The sequence below is a fragment of the Stegodyphus dumicola genome, chromosome X1, assembly GCF_044657685.1.
Source record: "Stegodyphus dumicola isolate Sdum_Otavi_A_Nest chromosome X1, ASM4465768v1".
Classification (NCBI taxonomy): domain Eukaryota; kingdom Metazoa; phylum Arthropoda; class Arachnida; order Araneae; family Eresidae; genus Stegodyphus; species Stegodyphus dumicola.
Genome location: NC_140780.1, coordinates 49,164,277 through 49,181,462, shown reverse-complemented (window position 1 = coordinate 49,181,462; position 17,186 = coordinate 49,164,277). Strand labels below are relative to the sequence as shown.

The window sequence follows — 17,186 nt, the reverse complement described above, 5'->3', positions numbered from 1 at the left end:
TCTATTTTTTTTAACTCTTAATTATTTGCTTGTAATATGTTGCTCTTATGTTAGTCTGGTAAATAATTGCACATATTTTTTATTATAGCAAAATTTCCTGAAACTGATGAGAAAGAGATATCAGAAAATGAGGCTAGGTACCAAAAAATAGATGAAAAAATTCCTCAAAGACTTAAATACTTGAAAAAGCGGAAATTTTCTCCCAAATCCAAAGAAAATCTTCTGTCCCCCAAAAGTGCAATTTTGAAGCACAAAATGAAGTCTATTGAAGAAACTGCTATTAAAAATATAAGGGAATTCAAAAAATGTGTCAAATTTGATAACATAGTACATAAAATAAATTCTGTAGATGATGTTGTTAAAACAGCTGAAGTATTACACCAGGCTACAGAAATTAAATTTCCAAAGCAAAGGAAAAGGAAGCTTTTCCTAACTGAAAGCATAGTTGATGACAAAAAATATTTTTTTGATTCAGATGATGAGAGGAGTAGTACTGAATCAAGGGAGAATTCAGCAGAAATCGCCCCTGTAAAAATAAATACTAAGTCTAGACTTGTATTGAATATGGAACGGTATAAGAGGTACAATGAATATTTGAAACTGACCAGAGATTGGGCTTCAGAACGAAGAACTTATTCGCGCTCTCGAAGTGGTTTTAATTCATTTGATTCTTCTTATATGTTAGCATTACAAAATGAAGGCATTAAAGATACTCATCAGTTAAATGACAGTAGTACATCTGCTGTTTCATTAAGCATTTCAGAAAATGAAGTATCTAATGAAATGAGAACAGATATCAGAGAATTCACTCTTCTGGAATCTGATATTTGTAATTCACACACATCACCTGAAAATCAAGAATGTCCTGTTAAAGATAATGAATCCCTAGTAGAGGTTAGTCAAAACAGAAAAAGTTATACTGATGCTTTAATTTTCAATCTAGGGTCAAATAATACAAGTACTCCCAAGAAATTACCAGTATCTGCTGAAAATAATATAGTGACTGTATCTAATGGGAGTGTTAGTCCTCCCAAACAGAGGGTGACATGTTATAGTAGAAGTAATCAGATAAGTACGAGTTGTGGAAAAAATGAAGCACTGTGTGTGCGAAAGCAGCCTTTGAAAATTGGCAACATCATTACATATGGGAAAACCGTTCCAGATTTTGAAAAAACACATTCTCAAGATATTTTACCAGTGGTTGATTTTGATACTTTAGTTAAAAACACCACATTTGTGGATAAAAAGGGAAAGTCTGTATGTGAAAATAGCCCACGTGTAGTGAAAAAGAAAAAAGTTCAGAATGTGAAAGGTTCTAATGAAATTTCAAAGCACAGTAAAGAAGATGGTATCAAGCAACCAACTACTGTGGATGTTCCAATAAAGAGGAAAAGAGGCAGGCCACCTAAAATAAGAACTGATGTGACCGAGGTCCAAGGAAAACTCCAAGATTCTGAAAATAAAGCTTCAAAACTAAAAGGTGAGCAAAAGTACTCTAAAGTGCCAAAACATTTGAAAAACAAAAAATGTGTATCTAATATTAAGCGAAAAGTTGGACGTAGAAAATTCACTAGTGTCAATCATCAACGATACAGAAAAGTACAACGAAAATCTAAAGCAAATTTAAGAAAAGTAAAATTGAAATGCAGAAGTAGGCAGATACGTGGCTTAAGAAGGGAACCTTTGAATAAAGTTGTCCATTGTGCTGAATCTGAAACACAAGTAATTAGAAAGGATACTTTGACCGGAGATCTTACATCTCTTTGCTTGGCAGCATGTATGAAAAGCTCACCTAAAGGTGAAGAAATTCCTGTTAAATGTTCACAAGTTGATGACCATAATTATTCTTCGTGTGTTTCGGAAAATGATGCTTCTCTGTCTGTTTCGCAATCATTCAATAAAAATAACAGTGCTAATATGAATGAAGTTAATCATGATGGTAATTTACTTAGTGTAGAGTCTACACAGAAAGACAATGCACATTCTGAAAATGTATATCTACAATGCATAACTAATAATTTTCCAGAAAATTCTATAAATCACATGGAAATTTTGATTGAAGGTGTTAATGAAACTCAAATACAAAGTAAAGATTCAGAATTTATAAATAACACTTGTCAATTAATTGGTGATGAATATAATCGTAATCCTGAGGTTTTGAAGCCTGTTGAAACTCAAATGCTGCCACTTGATGAACTGCCTTGTCCTGAAAAGGCTGAAGAAATCTCAAATAATGAGCTGTTTGTGAATTGTGTTGAAAATGATGCTAAGCAGCCCGAATCTGTGAATGAGCAGCTAGTGTCAGAATCTGTGCATTATCCCGGGCCTGCCAGAAGTTCAGCTGATAGTTGTGTAACTCCTGTTCATTCTGAAAGTGATAAACACAGCTCTCCAGAAAATTATGAGCTGCAAAGTAAATCTATTCACGATTGTTTAGATAGTTCAAATTTATCTGGTGCGAAACATATAGTAAATACTGTTTTGAATAATGTGCATAATGAAAGCAAGGAATGTAAGCAGCCTTCAAACGAAATTAAGATCAAAAGACCTAGAGGCAGGCCTAGAAAATACCCAAAAGAAAGTTCCAAACAGAACGCTTCTGTTGAAAGTTCTAGCTTTTCTGAGAATGTGGAGAATAATCAGAATTCAGATTTCTCTTTACAGGTGCAATCAAATGGTAATTCAGCCATGTTTGAAGAAATGAATTTGTCTCCCTTGATAAATAACACCGTGTCAGCAGACAAAAATACTAGTCCTGTTATCCGTAAGAGTGAAAGGGTGAAAAAAAGAAAACATGAAGATTATGTTACACTTGAATCAAAGAAAAGAGAAAAAGATCCTCAAAGATTGGAAAAAAATGCTGTACAGATGATTGCTAAGAAAACTGGAAAAAGGGGAAGACCTAGAAAGTATCCTGTGGATGTTCAAACAAATTGTCTAGCTGTATGCGAAAAAAATCAAGTAAACAGTACAAATTCTGATACATCTATATATGTCAAGGATAAGCATTATAACAATGTGATTCGTAAATGCTCTCGAAAAGGAAGACCTCGTAAATGTCTTCGTTATGCAGATATCAATTCAGGAGTAGATAATGAAAGCCTTGATGGTATAACTGACACTCATATAAATAGCGAGGATGGTAAAGGTGAAATTGATTGTGAGGGTAAAATCTCTCACAGTAAGCAGATTTTGGTTTCAGAAAAAAACACAGAAGCTTCCAAGAACATAGAATCTTGCTCTGAATGTAGTAATTGTAATAATGAGGAAGCAGAAAAGTTGATTTTACCTCTCAAAAAAAGGAAACAGATGGCAGGCTATAAAGTTTCTAAAGAACTCTGCACTTTGCATACAAAACCTTGCAAATGTGAAGTTGAAAAGCTGGAACCTCCTAAGAAAAAGTCAGAAAAACTTTCAAAGGTTTGCATTTTCTTCTTTTATATCTTTAGTTTCTCTGAATTTAGTTAGGTTTTTTTTTGGAAACAATTTTTAGTCCTTAATTTCAGCCCAAATAGGCAAAAAGTCCTTAATTGTACTCCTTTGTCATTTCTGTGTGTTCTTTGCAACTGCTGTTTTGAGTGTGAATTAACCTTTTGCAGGAATATTTTTCAATGACTGCCATTTTGAGGGTGAATTAACATTTTGCACGAATATTTTTCAATTCATAGGTTATCATTTGAATATATTATGTGTCTTTTAAATGAAACTAGTATATATTCCAGTTTGTGTTAAATCTATTAATATTAGGGCTCAAAAAAATTTCAATCTATTAATATAAGGGCTCAAAAAAATTCAAGACACCCTTTTGATGATTTTCTTGATGCTGGAAGTGGGCTTTAGTCTGTCAACAGAAAAATATTAACCATTTTCCCTTTTACGAGAACAAAAGATATTTCTCATTTTTGTCAGGTACTTGAAACGGACACGTACAAGTTGGTTTAAGTGGCTTTTTCACTTTGTTCTCAGAAAAACATGAGAGCATGACTTTAAATCTTTGTGGACAAAAACTTTCTGATGGGTAGCACACTGTGTTTTGATTGGTTATATGTTATCCATGTAGTGTAGCAGCTTACCCAGAAAGGTAGTAGGATCAACTTTGAAATCGTGTGGATCAAAAAATTCACCAGGTATTTTAATGTTTGTTCCATACAAAATTTAGGCAATCTAGTGATTTGTGTCACATTGTAAAGCAGATTTTCCCATTACATTGGGGATGGTATGCTGTAGTGTGAAGGACTTTAGCCCCACATATTACAGCCAAACTCTTGAACAACTGTGATTGAAACTGGGCTCCTTGTTCCATAATAATTTTATATGAAATGCAGATCTGCAAATCCAGTGCTCAAGGTTCATGGCTTAAATCCAGCTCAAAGGCTTTGCTTACAATTTCTACAGTGATGTATGGTAATGGGATGATTGAAATAAAAGCTGTAAATTAGTCGATGCAGGTTAAGCAATATATGTACACATTTTTGAAGGGGGTAATGGGGCAATGAGATCGATATGCAATACGCTGAAACAAGTATCTGGTTCTGGGAATTTCACAAATTTAGATTTGGTATACTTAGTAATTTTACATTTTTGGCATGATACATGCTTAGGCCCAATCTTTTGTTTTTTTCATTCCAGACCACACAAAACTAGCAGCCATTTGTTTAGTGCTAGATTTAATGATAGAATGTGAAAAACCATGAATTTGATCAAAAGGTTTTCTCCTGAAACTAGCTGGAATATAAAGCCCAATCTTCTTCTGTGAGGTATCACAGCCTAAAACTTCTGAAGATGGAAGTATGTACTGGATAAATTTAAGTGTCGTGTCTGTCTCTTTCCATTAGATCTTTCAATAACAAAGATCTGTGATAGAGTGTCTGCAACCACATTTTCTTCTCCACTAATATGCTGAATATCTGTGTTGAACTGCAAAATGTATTGTAGTTGACGCAGTTGTCTCATGGGTGCTTTCTCATTTTCTTGCTTAAAGGTGAAGGTCAATGGCTTGTGATTCATTACAATTACAAATTTTCTACCCTCCAGGGTATACTTGAAATGTTTTACTGAAAAGTACACACCCAAGAGTTCTCGATCGTAGGTGTTTTAAGATTTCTGAGTGTCATTCAATTTCTTTGAATAGAAAGCAGTTGGCCTCCAGTTTCCTTCAAATTGTTGTAGTACAGGGCCAATAGCCCAGTCTGATGCATCAGTGCACAATGATAATGGAAGTCCAGGTGATGGGAAACAAAAGGGCAGCATTAGCTAAATCTTGCTTGCATTTTTCTAATTTTTGTATTGCCTCAGTCCATGGGACTTTTATCTTTCTTTTTTGAACCCTTTAAAAACTTGCAGTGGTGCATGTGTTTGAGCAGCATTTCTCAAATACCTGCGATAAAATTTTATAGCCAAGAAGGTGTGCAAGTGTCGTAGGGTCACAGGTAGTGGGTATTCTAAGCTGACTTGGACCTTGCTAGGCAGAGGACTTTAGCAGTAATCAGAGTACCCAGAAACTCAATTTGGTCTACTCCCAAAATAGATTTAGATATATTAATGTGAAGGCCAAATTTACTCAGTCTGTCAAACACTAACTGCAGATGTTGTTTGTGTTCATCTTCAGATGATAATGTTATTAACACATCATCTTAATATGGGAATAAAAAATCCAAACCGAAGAAAGCTTCGTTAATGAAACACTGAAAGGTAGCTGGTGTTTTTCTGAGTCCAAAACTCGGAACGTTGAATTCAAATAATCCGAAAAGGGTAATTATGGCATTCTTTGGTTTGTTTTCTTCAGCATTTGGTATCTGATAGTATGTTTTTACTAGATCAATCTTTGAAAATATATTTTTAACTTACAAGATAAGATGAAAATCTTCGATTTTTAGGAATCTAGGCTGTAACTGTTCAATCCTCTTTACTGACTAAATGTAGGGAATTCTTGCTTGTTAAGGCAAGTTTTTCAGAATCAAATGGACAGGCTCATGAAAGCACCGGCACCCCTTTGGTTGTTATGTGATGCTTCACATCATGTTTACTTGAGGCTTAGTTAAGTCTGGGTAAGATTTAAATAATTCATAAGACTTTCAGTTATGGTTATTATTCAGTATGCTGATGATGAGTTCATCTGAGATAGACCTAACTGCAGCCTTTATGGATAACTTCTAATGTATTTCTCCCACTTTCCTAGTGTGCCTTTGTGTTGTAGTGGTTCTGAATGCTGAGCCGGTATTTAAGAGGTCCGTGGTTCGATTCCTGACGAAGGTGGTTGCTAATTTTTTATCTTTCCTGCTTATAAAAAATTACCTAATGTTTCTACAGTGGTGCCCAAACTAAAAGGGTGTTGGATGAGGTTTTTCCACACCCATGATTTGGCGATTGGGTCCCCTAAAAACCCCAGTCGCTCTTTATAAAGGGGAGTATATAAGGTATTTCTCCCACTCTCTTAGCATGGTGTAGTGGTTCTCCATGCTAAGCCAGTATTTCAGAGGTCCGTGGTTAGATTCCTGGCAAAGGTTGTTGTTAATTTTTCATCTTTCCTGCTTCCAAAAAATACCTAATGTTTCTACAAACTGAGTAACGCCATCGATCAATTTTCTGTTATGAATATCAATAAGTAGTTGAAAATGATTTAGAAAATCAGCCCCAGTGATACCTGTATTAACCTTGGCTATGATAAATGGCCATTGAAAATGTCATCTGAGTCCCAAGTCATGATTTAGAGTTCTTACATCATACTAATTCAGAAGTCAAACAACAAAAATCAGCATTATATTTACAAAATTTTCACAGGACTAGTTTCGATGGTTTTACCGAACCACCATCTTCAGCTGCAAAACCGCAAATGAACAAGATAGGAAATAATGATTAGATAAGATAAGAAAGCCTGGACAAGAATAAGCAAGTGGCGCCATCTGTTGGTAAAACCAGAACTAAAACATAATTTCTTTAAAGGCCGAAGGCAAATTTGGATTGGAATTAGGATCGTTAACTAGAACAGAAAGATTTTTATGAATGTGAAATGCCTCTAGAAAATCCAGTTCTCCAATGGAAGATGTTTTTTGAATAATTTTGGCAGCAGAAAAACTGAAAGTGTGGTTTTCGGACCAACAATGTTGAGCAACAGAAGACTTCTGTGTTTCCCTTTTTCTAACATATGCCTCATGTTCTTTGACGCGAAATTTTAAGGCTCTCTTAGTTTGGCCAATGTAAATTAAACCACACTGGCAAGGAATCCTATAAATACCCCAGGAATTCATATCCGGAATGGGGTCCTTGAGTATGGAACTCGGAATTTTATTGATGGGAGAATAAACAACCCGAAAGTTAAATTTCTGCAAAATATGTGCAACTTTATAGCTAATTGATGGAAAGAAGGGAATGACAACAGAATTTTTATAATCTCCTAAAACAAGATTGTGCCTTTTAGTGTGTTGAGATGAGAATTTTTTAACTGCTTGATTAATAATGTTGGGTGAAAAGCCCCTGTCAATAGCTATTGCTTTTAAATACTTTAGTTCTTCATCAAGGGCTAGTTTGGAGGAGCAAACTTGAAGAGCACGGAAAACATAGGAATAAAATGAAGCTAACTTTTGTTTAGTCGGATGACATGATTTAAAGTGTGGTGGAAGGCAAACCGATGAAGGTTTACGGTAAACCGTAGTACTGAAGTTGGATGTGTTACGTGTGACCAGAATGTCGAGAAACGGAAGAGAATTGCAAGTCTCAAGTTCAAAAGTGAACTGAATCGCAGGATCAATAGAATTCATTATTGAAAGAACTTTATTTAAATCATCTTTATTACCTTCAAACAGAGTAAAAGTGTCGTCTACGTAGCGGAACCATGCCGGGAAGTTTAAAGTTTCAAACAATTTTGATTCATAATAATGCATGTAGATATCAGCCAGGATGGGACTGAGGGGGCTTCCCATGGCTAATCCCTCAGTTTGCTTGTAATATTTATTTTGGAAAACAAAATGTGTTTGAACATGAGGAGAACATGAGGCATATGTTAGAAAAAGGGAAACACAGAAGTCTTCTGTTGCTCAACATTGTTGGTCCGAAAACCACACTTTCAGTTTTTCTGCTGCCAAAATTATTCAAAAAACATCTTCCATTGGAGAACTGGATTTTCTAGAGGCATTTCACATTCATAAAAATCTTTCTGTTCTAGTTAACGATCCTAATTCCAATCCAAATTTGCCTTCGGCCTTTAAAGAAATTATGTTTTAGTTCTGGTTTTACCAACAGATGGCGCCACTTGCTTATTCTTGTCCAGGCTTTCTTATCTTATCTAATCATTATTTCCTATCTTGTTCATTTGCGGTTTTGCAGCTGAAGATGGTGGTTCGGTAAAACCATCGAAACTAGTCCTGTGAAAATTTTGTAAATATAACGCTGATTTTTGTTGTTTGACTTCTGAATTAGTATTTATTCGGCGTGTTATTGTGTCTTTTCTTACATCATAGTTGGGATATCTGTGTTATCGCCAGCATATAATGTATGGGAACATGGCATAGTTCCTTCCTGTAGTTGCTGGAATCAGGGATACATTGGCTCCACTATCCACTAAAAGACGTTGGCTATGATAAATGGCCATTGAAAATGTCATCTGAGTCCCAAGTCATGATTTAGAGTTCTTACATCATAGTTGGGATATCTGTGCTATCGCCAGCATATAATGTATGGGAATATGGCATAGTTCCTTCCTGTAGTTGCTGAGATCAGGGATACATTGGCTCCACTATCCACTAAAAGCCGTAATACTGAACTTTTGTTAGGGACATATAGTCAAAATTTGTGGCACTTATAATTGCTTGCAGTAGAACTGGCCATGGAGTTTACTGCTGATTTACATTTCCCGACCATTTCCATTCACAAGGTTGTTTACTTTTTTGAATTTAAAATGATAATTATTTAAACAATGATATTCGATTACTGCCGATTCAAAAACTTCCCAAAATAGAGGTTAAAGTTAAGGTTCTGAATAAATATGCTAATTATGTGGTTTTTGTGTGGTTTCTGTCTGTTACCAAAACACTCAAATCAAAAACTGTTTTCTTCTCCCCCCTTTCTTTTTTTTTTTTTTTTTTTTTTTTTTTTTTTTTTTTTCCCTTTTACCAGAATAATTGCCATGAAAGTAGTCTCAACAGTTTGAAGGAATACGTTTAATTATTACAATTTCCAACAAATTCTTTCCCATTTCTTAATAGGACATGAGAGGCACATGTCCTGCCTCAAATGAAATATTAGCATTTCAAAATGATTTTCCTTCTGAAAGTGAAGAGTTCATTAAATATTATATCAAAAATATCTTTTTCTATTTGAGATATTTCTTTTATTATTCACTACTAAATTTTGGCAATTTATCAACATTTTGATGATTTCAAGATCAGTTTGTATAAAAAAAATTTTATCTGGATGTTCGCAAATTTTTTTGCAATTTTTTTACAAGCATAATAAAATTGATAAATATCATTAAAATAATTATATCTAACTAAGAAATAGCAATTTTTAATTTTTTTTTTTTTTTTTTTTTTTTTTTTTTTACTTTCCCATGTCATACATAAAGTGATATTATTCTTTCACATTTTGGTGACTTAGGAGTATTTTGATGCTGAAAAATAAATATGATAATAAATGCTATGAAGCAGTTTCTGGAGCATTTTTTAGCAAGAGCAGAAAAGCTGTTGTAGTTAGTATTTTAAAATTAATTTCATTTTTATTCTTTTATATTTTTCATTAGTCCTTTCCACCCATATAATTGCTTCAGAACTTTCAAATGTATATCTTAATTTTTTTTTCCCTCTTAATTCACTTAACACTTTTCTGAATTTTTTACTCAAAAATCTTCTGGTGTTTTGCTCTACAGAATTAGCAGGGATAGTTTTTAGACCTTGCCCCCTTAGAAGATTTAGAAGGATTTGTGAGCAAGGTTTATAGACTGGGTTCCAGAAAAGATGTAACCAGATGAAATGTGTTTTCATTGTATTAACATTAATGAGTGTATGTTATAGGAAAGTTATGATTATAGATGAATTACTTATTTTATGGGAAATTAGAACTGTGAAAACGAAGTTATTTGAATTTTCTGCTTTTCATCCTAGATGACTTCCTTTTAGCATGTTTATCTTTCCTTTATTTTCTCATCTTTACACTAAAGCATGGAAAATTGCAAAAATAGTTCTAATCTTGTTTTGTGGACAGGCATCTATAGAATGGAATTTTTCTATTAATGCACGATTCGAAAGCTGACGCTTTAAAAGGTCCATTTTATCTCTCACCGCACTGAACACAGGGTATTTTGCCACCTGTTGCAATCTCTATGGGTCCTAAATTCTGCTGCCGAGTGCCTCTCCTGAATTCTGAAAATTTTTTTACCCCTAAATTTTGTTGCTCATTGCTTTACTATCTTTTAAAATATCTGTTACACAGGCTTTGTTGGATCATTCCTTATTTGTTCTTAATAGTCATATTATTAAAGAAATAAAATTATCAAATTCTACACATTTTAAATACATACAGTTCTCTAGAACAACAGAATCTTCAATTAGATCTCAAATGCTAAAATGTATAATGATTTGTATGTGTAAAGGAAACTTGTTGGGAAAGAAATTGATTACATAAAGGGGAAGAAAATTATTCTCATATATTGGTAAAACAAGGTATATTGTTAAAACATTTACAAACTAGGGAATGAAGCAGAGACTAGTGTAAACATGTGTAGTTTATTGAAACAAAACAAAATGTTAAAGAGGATAAAATTGATATAAATTAGCTAAAATATGTTGAAAATACTCAAATTAAAAAGATGCATAAATAAATATTTTGTGACACGTTGTTTCTACGAAATATTCATCTTTTAAGCTTTTTTTGTGTGTAAAAGATTGTTTTAGAATCAATACCATTCATTACACGAACAATTATCTGTATTTTAAACTGTAAAATGCTCTTAGATTATGATTTGAATAGTGCTTTTGTAACACATTTTAGAAATTACAAAAAAAAAAAAAAAAAAAAAAAAAATATTTGACCATCTAAAATGACTCAGGGTATCTTAACTACATATGCAAGTATTTAATTGTGCACCCTTAGAAGTTATATCTATGTGTTAAGGTGAATTAGCATCTTTCCTTAATCCTTACCAGGGACTTAAGATGCAAGGCAAAATGTAAAAGTCTGTTATCATATCATCATTAGGTTAACCATTCTCTGTTTATGATGATTTTTAGAAGTTTTGCTCCATAATTATGTAAAACTGCATAAGCATTCTGAATGTATTGAGACTTAACAATAAATATTTTTTGTACAATATAATTTATGTAACAGTTTAAGGAATAAATGTTTATTGCAAAATAAGCTAACCCACATATAGAGGGTTTTTTTTTTTTTTTTTTTTTTTTTGTATATTTCGTTGTTTAATTTTAGGAGTCATTTAATTTTTCAACTGTCTTTAAATTTTACAGAATTCCACTAGTGATGCATCCAAAGAGAATGGTTCTGAAAATGATACTATTTCTGGCAATACTCAAGGAAGCAAATTGTTGGAACAGCAAAGGAATCTTCGATCTCATACGGCAACTAGGTATTTCATTTGAAGTTACATAAGCATTTGTAAATGAAATTTTTAATGAGGATTTAGTTATATTTGTAGAAGGCATGTAATAATTATTCTATTCTTAGGATTATTATTCTAAGTTTTTTTGACCATCTAATCGTTGTCAGACCTTGTCTATTCTTTTTATGGGAACTTGGCTTGCAGTCCTTCAGAGCAAATTGCCAATTTTTCATGCTCTTTTAACTTTTTGGATTAACACCTGTAAGATCCTTTAATAGGTGGAGTTTTTGCTACCTAATGCTTTTTGACCTTTAAAGGAGTCTCTTGCTGAAATCAGACTGCTTACATGAACTGTGCAGCAATGGCTTTTGTACCTGGTTTGATTCTCGCTTTTAGAGGGATGCATTTATTTCACAAAAGAAAGGAAAATGTAAGGATTATTGTTTAAACCGCTAGATGCTTTTCCTTGGGGAGACAAAATTTAAAGGTGCATTCAATTCCAAATCAGTGGTTTCCTTTCAGTGGTACACAGACGGGAATCTTATTTTTCCTTTATGGAAAAGATCATCTGTTTAACCATCGTATGGTACACAGTGTTCTTTTTTTAAATATTTTGTATGAATTTTTAGAGCAACTTTAATTTACCATGCTAAATTGTCATTATAATATGTTCTGTAGAATTAGTTCTATTATTATTTTAAAGTTATAATAGAACTAATTCTAGGTAATTAGTTCTATTATAGAATTAATAATAATAAGTTCTTACTATTTTATGGATATTTTTAGTCTTTTAGATGTATTTCTCCATTTCTGAAATTCTGTAGATTTTATGAACTTTTCTTAAATTTACAAAAATTCATGTTTTCATAAACCAAAAAAACACCGTGTAAATATATCGGTAAAGAGGTAAGTTAGGTACTGTCGATTTTCTTTGTAATTTTTATTTTGTTTTTGCTGTGTATATTATCAGAAATATCCAAAATCTTAAAAATATTTTCCGTGGAGGAATGGTTTTAAAAGTAAGTTTATTCATAGAAAGGTGATTAAGAACTGAAACTTTATGGAAAAGTTAAATCTTAAAAGTCTAAATAAATGTTAAAAATTTGTACAAATATGTAATGCTTAATGAGGGAGAATGTTAAGAAGTTGGAATGTGCTGTGTTAATTAAATGACTTCATGGTACTATACATTGTGTGTACTGGAATGTTTAGTCGCCTAAATTTTTATTAATTAAAAAAAAATGAGAAAACAGAAGCCATGAAAGGTTTTTCTGAAATTATGCATTTTAATTTTAAAAATTAGAAAACAGGACTATTTGAACAAGTAGCCTTTTACATTAGTTTATTCAAAATTAGTCAGTAATATTATTTTTCAGATATTAATGATAGAAGAAATTTAGCTTGAAAATTAGTCTGTAATAGTATTTTTCAAATATTAATGATAGAAGGCTCACTAAAATGTTAATTTATTTACTAGTATAAAACCATACTGGTAAGCACTACATTTAATTGGGAGTTCCCTTTGTCCTTAATAATTTCACAGCCTTTAAAAAATTGTGTTTTCCTGTGTTAGCAAAATTACTGCATTTTTCTTTCTTTCTTTTTTTCTTTCCTTTTTTTTTTTTTTTTTCTTTTTTTAACAGCAAAAAGCTTTCAAATCCAAAGGGGAAAATTGTGTGGTGTATATAGTTTTTGAAAGTGCAGAGACATTGGGTTATTTTGAAGCAGAAGACGTGAAAATGAGCATGCCTTCGCCGGTAATAGAATAACAAAAGGCATGCTGACCACTACTCCATGAAGGCATGTTAAGAAGGTGGGAAAAATACCTTATACACTCCCCCCTTTTAAATGACGACTGGTGATTAGATAATCCGGTTGCCAACTCCAACACGTTTTTTTAGTTCGGGTGTCGCTGTAGAGACAGTAGGTTATTTCGAAGCAGGAGAGATGAAAAATGAGCAGTGCCCTCACCAAGAGTCCTTTCGAATATGCGCTGAACGTGCCCACCACTACACCACGAAGGCATGCTAAGAAGTTGGGAGTAATACCTTATGGATGGGGGAAAAGTTACAACTTTGTTAGTCTTCAATACCTTGTATTATTATTCTTTGTTTTACACTGTTGCATAACTTACATTTTGCAAGCTTTTGGCAAGACTCATATTTCCTCTTCAGTCAGTCCACTTTTCTATTGAACATACAAAACAAAGCAACTCCAAGAAATCTTGCAAAAATGTGGAATATTCTAAAACAGATGCAGAGCTTTGTTTACAATATACAAATGCAATCATCATGAATTCTGAAGCTTCAAGAATGAAAAGGGAAAACTGGATCCTTAATACAGAGATCTGTGAAAAAGATACGCAGCTAAGTCCTTCAGAATCATTAAACCTGACATTTTATCCCACCCTTTTAGCTTGAAAAAGTGGGTGATAATACTGTGGGCACTATAATGGCCATCTTAGCCTGAAAGGATTAGTGAAAGCAATCTACATTTCAAAATATTAATTCATGATAAAGTATTGCATGATTTTTCAGTAGCATTTCATTTTTATCGACTCTGTGTGATCAAGGTTCTACAGTCATGTTCAAAACTGTCTTTACATGCATGAGATCACAAACTGAACTGTAAATTTATGAATTTTTGTGGAATAATACATAACATCCTAATATATAAATGCAAAGTAAAAAATTTAAAAGCACTTCATGATATATAAAACTGTCAGGGAATTATGTTCCTTTATTGTTAAGAGATTAATTGTATTCTACTTAAATCTGTGCTATATGGGAGCTGTTTATCTATTCCTTGCCTGTACTGCTTGCTAATTAATGGGAAAATAATTTGCCATTCTTCAGAAAACATGGGGGGGGAACCTGCCACTTTTTTACGCTACTTATAAACTTTTGGACTCAAACAGGCTGAAACACCTGTATGATCCTTTGACCCATATTTACATAAGATTAATTCACTGAAAGGTATTCTGTAGTTTTTCTATATCATTTAATTACAGATAGAGGGTGATAAGAAGCATAATCTTTGAGGTTTTAGTTTTTAAAATAACGGTATAAATGTTTGATTCTGTATATTTTCTATGCATTACAACATTTGTTTTTAAGCAACTTATTAAAATTTTTGTCAGCATGTCATTTTTAAGGTTATTTTATTATTTATTGTATTTCTCATGTTCTTGTTTTACTGGCTGCATCTCATTTCTGCACTGCCTGCTAATTCATACATTACTGGCCGTTAAAATTGCATCGCCATAAAGGAACACAAATACAAAAAAAAAAAAAAAAAAAAACTATTAATTGCATGTAAATAGTATGCCATGAAGACAAAATTTTTAAATTTATAAGCAGTTTAGAGTTTTACAAGGGTGCAAAATTAGTAGACTACCCCTTTGGGTGTGGAGCCAAACTGGGCTTGGATGAGAGAAATGGCCAACTCCATTCCATGCTGCTTCAAGTCTTCACACTTCAACAACCGATGACCAAATGTTTTCAATTGGTGACAGATCTGGAGACCAGGCAGGCCAGGGCAGCAATCAAATACCCTGTGTATCGAGGAGGGTCAGAAGAAAACATGCAACATGTGGTCTTGCATTATATTGTTGGAAGATGGGGCAGAACCTCTGGACATAAGATATCGGATCTCCAATTCAAATTGCTGTCGATCTAAACTACATATGTGCATATCGTGTACCCAGTAGATGCCCTAACCATCACACCAGGTGCAGGCAACATGCAGTCTCCTTGGACACTCCAGACACATATATTGCCATCAGAATACTGCACACAGAACTGGGACTCATCTGGAAAGCTTACATTTTGTCACTGCTGTAACCAGCTTTATCGTTTGGTGCACCAGAAACAATGTCTCTCTCTGTGCTGCATTGTCACAGGAAAACAAAATAATGGTCGCAGTGCTGCTAGTCCACGCTGCTGCAAACATGCAAACATCAACGCACCGTGCAAGCTGATACTTGGTCTGCTGCTAACATGCCCATTTCCTGACTAATGGTCCGTGATGTGGTTGTACGGCTTTGCAGGACTGATATCACATTTATGTTTGTCCTGTCGAACATTAGTCATAGAAGGGTGTTGAGATCCTGCATGCTGTTCAGTATGACCCTCGGCAACCTCAGCATTGATACATTGAACAAATTCGAACCTAACAAAGTGCTCTCCAAATGAAAAATCCACTGCACATCTTTTCTTTTATGCAGCAATTCAGATGTCGTGTTTCCCTCCTGTATCATCTAAATGTGCTGAAATACTAATCATTTGCACATCCCAACTTCCTTTGATGTAATTTGGACATTCGTCAGATCATTCCTTGCTGGTGTTGCAATTTTAATGGCCAGCAGTGTATTATGCATGACAGCAGAGTGATAGCATATTTCTTAGTATTTAGTATCATACTCAACTATTAGTCTTGCTATGTATTTCTGTATACAAAACTTGTAAGACAGCAAGGAAATACAAGAATTGTTAATTTTTTAGCAGGCTTCCTCCTGCTTTGGTTCCTATTTGACCCAATTTAGAATCGCGTAACATCATAGGCTGATAACTGCCTCTCACATTTTCCCATAATTTAAATAATCCAAATCAGAATGTTAGTTGGTTTAAAAATTTATTCTTTTATCATTGTATTTATGCAAGTCCTAGTACTTCTGTAGATCTGTATACAAAAACAAAAGCACATAGATTATGGTTGTATCTTGCTTTCCCTCTGTTGTTTATTTAAACAAAACAACAACAACAAAAAAAGAGTGTCAGGTGGATTGTAGTTAACAATTTCTAAGTTGTAGACTGCAAGCTGAACAAACTCCATCAGATTTACTGTTTGTGCACAGTTTCAAACAAAATGTAGATTAATTACCTTATACTCTTGAAAGTAATTTTGCCTAAGAACATTCGTATTAGTTCTGTGAAAATACGAACAGATTTGTTTGGGGAGGTAGTGAGTTTGAGTATTGAATATTTTCTGCAGTTAAGTGTAGTATTTTGGCTGATGCTTTATTTTCAAGAAAACAGTTTGAAAGATTGAAATCATACTATTAAATTCAAATGCTAAAAATAATATTACAACTTTAGCCATTAAGTTTCATATGTAATCATATTCTTAAAATAAGTTTGAATTTTCCCTTTTTTTTTCATATTCGCTTAGTTTATGAATATAAACACTCGGTGTGTTGGGGAGAAATCTTCTTAAGTGAGTTTTATAATTGTTTCATTGAATGTAATTTATTTATTTGAAATTTGTCTTCATCATGAATAAGGATAAAATTCACAGCATCATTTAGTGAATGTGCTTTTCACACTAAATGCTTCTTTATATATATATGTCCATTATGTATAGTTATTATTACACCTTAATGTGTTTCTTCATGCGGATGCGTCGGGAAATTGAGACAGAGAATTGAGACTAAAGTTTATGGCTAGGTTATTCAATTAATTTATAAAGAAAGAGTTTCATTTACAGTTTCAATTGTTTGTTTCGGTGAAACACGATATGGAGTTAGCTGGATTCGAAAATCATTTTTAAAAAATTTACCCTGAAGAACCTTAATGAGATTCGAATTGGGCTAATCTACCATTTACCACTTCTTTATTTTTGTATTTTTGCTTTAGTCTTTTGT

At 33.2% G+C, this 17,186-nt stretch overlaps 1 protein-coding gene across 1 annotated transcript in view; it reads left to right on the top strand.

Moving 5' to 3' along the window:
• The window catches only part of LOC118183557 (uncharacterized), a 166,059-nt gene that overhangs the window by 62,858 nt on the left and 86,015 nt on the right, over positions 1-17,186 (top strand). Inside the window, exons 5-6 of the mRNA XM_085807772.1 lie at positions 89-3,420; positions 11,454-11,572. Of these exons, the coding sequence (XP_085663898.1) occupies positions 89-3,420; positions 11,454-11,572 (3,451 nt within the window). The remainder of the gene's footprint in view (positions 1-88; positions 3,421-11,453; positions 11,573-17,186) is intronic.